At 44.8% G+C, this 3,607-nt stretch overlaps 1 protein-coding gene across 1 annotated transcript; it reads right to left on the reverse strand.

The window, feature by feature from the left end:
- Positions 1 to 748: 748 nt before the first annotated feature.
- Positions 749 to 2,597, reverse strand: SARC_09682 (hypothetical protein; the record flags this gene model as incomplete). Its single annotated transcript, XM_014296299.1, has 4 exons — positions 749 to 1,117; positions 1,354 to 1,545; positions 1,890 to 2,114; positions 2,295 to 2,597. 4 exons carry the CDS (start codon positions 2,595 to 2,597, stop codon positions 749 to 751), a joined length of 1,089 nt encoding a protein of 362 aa, XP_014151774.1.
- Positions 2,598 to 3,607: the final 1,010 nt, after the last annotated feature.

A 3,607-nucleotide genomic window follows, 5' to 3' on the forward strand; every position in this document is an offset into this window, starting at 1 on the left:
GCGTGTGTGTGTGTGTGTGTGTGTGCACGTGGTTTTCTACCTTTCTGCATGCAAGCGCCAAAAATCATTCTGGTGTTACAAATTGCATGCAAACCCGCAAGTTTTATGTGAACAACGCTACCTGTGTATTTTGGTAATAAGTTGACCAGATGGGTTATCACAGACCGTACGCAAATCCCAGAGTATTGCACTGATTGCAGCACGAATTGATGTTGGTTCACATTCGGTCAAATGAGTGAATTTATTCATCTATATATATTTATATATATATATACATATATATATATATATATATGTTTTTACCTATTCATGTGTATATTCACACCTATACACAGTTGTATTTGCCTGTAATCAGCCGAAGCATCTAGTGATTATTCTATTTAAGCCTTATCGATGGCGAAGCGCGTTATTCTTGAGTACGTATCTGGAGCTCAGAAGTGCTGCCGCACTCTACGTCTTCCACGTATTCTGATACAGTGGATCTATGTGTGCGAGTGTCTTTACTTTATGTGTCCGGCACATATAGACCACGCGATTCAGAGAACCAACTCAGCTCGGTGAATAATGTGCTTGTTCGTGATAATTGTTCCCCTGTACACTCTCCATTAATAGTTTCTGCCCGTCTCATTCGACCTGCGGTACAGCGTCCAGACCACCATGCGTGTTCAAGTTCAAGCGTGAAGCCATCAATTCCTCATCTTCTATCTAACTATGCGAGTTTGCGAGCACTCCGCTATGAAAAATTGTTCTATACAGAGGTCTGGTTTGAGTTCCGGTTCGTAGTCACATCCACATTCATGTCCATGTTGGTATTGCGTGGTATGGGGATAGGCGTTGGTGCGGGGTTGAGCGCTGATGCGGTATGTGTCGTATTTGTACTCGTGGTTGTGGTTGTGGTTGTGGTTGTACTCGTACCCGAGATGGCAGGTGTCTCGGCCTCCTTCGGTAAAGCAATAGCAATTGGTGGAGATGTACCTAATGTTTCTGTGGCTCCCAAGTAACCGGCGGTACGGTCGATAGTCTGTCCTAATGTTTTGGCCATAGGTATCCGGCTATTGTCCAGATGCGTTACCATGACATCCTTGCACGCGGAGAGTGCCCCGCCCCACCGCTTGAACTGCGAGTATGATAAAGAGGAGTGGAAGAGTGAATAAACGTTGAACAGGTGGGTCAAAAAAGACTTGGAAATGTACTGATATGGGTTGTTCACCTAATGCTTCGGAGCATGTAATATAACGGCAAATAGTGAACGCCGCTGGGAGTGAACGGAGGATATGCGGCACCAAAGTGAACGCCATATTTGATTGCCATTGTATACGTACCCGCACCATACTATGCGATCGACGAGCATACCTTTTCAGTAGACTCATCAGTGAATAAAGACGTGCCCATACTCTGCAGCGAGATCATAAACGTTTCACGTAGAGCATCTGGAGCACAGTATTGCTCGAACCACTCCAGCAGGGTCTTGGAGAAAACTTCCGAGGACTCCAACGACACTTTCGCATTGAAGGACTCGAATAGCTTGTCGACAACATGGCAGAACTGTTCAGTGATTGTATAGTAGAATACACTGAAATTAGTACACGGATTTAAGCCAAAACGCAGGGAATCAAAGAGTGAGCACTTAACACCTAGAATTCTCACCTCTGATAAAACGCGAAATCCACTTTGCGCATTAGAATTTCAGACGATTTGCGGCCCTATGCTGCTACTTGCAATATTTGAAACTCAATCCAGGAAACAAATCAACGGGTATTTACGACTAAAGCATCGATCTCCACATTAACTTCAAGACATACTGAAACAGCTGTTGGTGCTCACAATGACCATCGCTGCGTACAGGATATTCTCAGCCAAGCCCAAGCCAATTACGAACAAACACATACCACAAAGAACTTGATGTTGTCCTTGCTGTACATATCCGGTATCTCATTAAACCCTTCCACGGCTTCATTGAACATCTTAGCCCTCTCCTCGATCTCATTGGTCCCTCCCAACTTATTGTACTCGTCGATGATGGATCGCAACTGTTGCACCTCTTTCCGTAACTTGTTTAATTCGTCCAGCAGTCCAGTCTTCTGACGTATAAGATATCCCACATAGTCTATCGCCTACGCAATTCGAGACACAAATATAGTTAGGTCAGCGACGCATGAATCAATACAGAGTCGACAATCACCCCATAACACAGGCACCACGTACAAGAACACACATCCACTAACTTATCAAACAGCAAGACACTCCCAGCGACTCACTGCACGCCGCCATCTAGCGACAGTACCCATACACACCTTTTGCAGTATACTGGCTTTGCTGAATTTGCTATTCGGCGTCACTTGGCACGAGGGAATGATCTGCTGCAGTTCCTCAAAGCCAACCTTGATATTGTTCCGCCGCTTCTGCTCCGCAAGGATATGTGCGCTGCGTCTGGTTTCATGGTTCGCATCCTTGTCACTGCTGCGTGATCCGTTATCACCTGGTGAGGCATACATGAGGTCTTTGTTGTCCACTAACGACGCACCTAGGCCTAAGGGTGAGCCCTCGGGCTGAGGTGCTAGAGGCATTGGCCCGTATTGCATAGGTGGACGGGGCATGACATAGCCTGAAGGACCTGAGGTACGGTGGAAGGGATGTAGGGATTCAGGGTTTGGGGCTTGGGTTTGGTTTGAGGGTTTTGGTTTCGGGTGTAGAAATAAAGTGTTTAAGTTTATAGCCGGAGAGGAGAGATCGAGAAGCTGCAGCAAGTGAGAGACCATTTATGATCACTGCCGAATGATACGCGATTAGTCTACTACAAAGAGAAAAGGTTTTTCGGTGCCCATCCACGCATGGCTGTGTAAGCATCATGTCTGCACCTTAGTCTGGCCCCGCGCCAATAAACGAGTGCTCGTCACAATCCTTGAGACACTTCCTATCTCGACGGAAGTGTGTACACCGTAGAACTCCACACAACGCGTTGTACATTGATGCGTGCGATTATGATGTATACTGGCGTGGGGTACGGATTCAATTGGAGACAAATACCTACAAGTCAAAGTAATTGCTGTCCAGACGCATATACAAGTGCCCACATGACTGTGCCCGTGGATGTCAATAAACATGTGAAGACGCCAGGGTCTATCCTAACTGGAGAGCAATATTACTTTCAAAAATGCTGATATACAATCAACGATATGCGCTAAAAAAATAATGCGATGGAAACTAAATCTGCACATATATGCGCTAGCCAACGGTTGCGCAATTGATTTTGTTTCGAGGCATATATAGGAAGACAGGTGGAAGAAGCGAAAGATCTGAAAAAGGCAATAACCTGTAGATATACCTGTAAATGAAAATGCTGAAATGTAATCACACACACACTGACTAAACAAGCAGATGAACATGACGCAAACACGTACAAAAATCAGGGCACTGTACTAGAATATAACACCTCCACGTATAATTGGAAATGTTTACAAAAAAAGAAACAGCAGTGTAGTTCTGGGTGAAAATAAGTGGAATGGATGTATTTGTATACAAGAGAGACATGCAGGTAGGGCTATCCACACTATTGAATACAAAGCCATGAATTAACTATGTATGAACATATATACATATACATATA

The sequence above is a fragment of the Sphaeroforma arctica genome (assembly GCF_001186125.1).
Source record: "Sphaeroforma arctica JP610 unplaced genomic scaffold supercont1.1016, whole genome shotgun sequence".
NCBI classification, from domain to species: domain Eukaryota; class Ichthyosporea; order Ichthyophonida; genus Sphaeroforma; species Sphaeroforma arctica.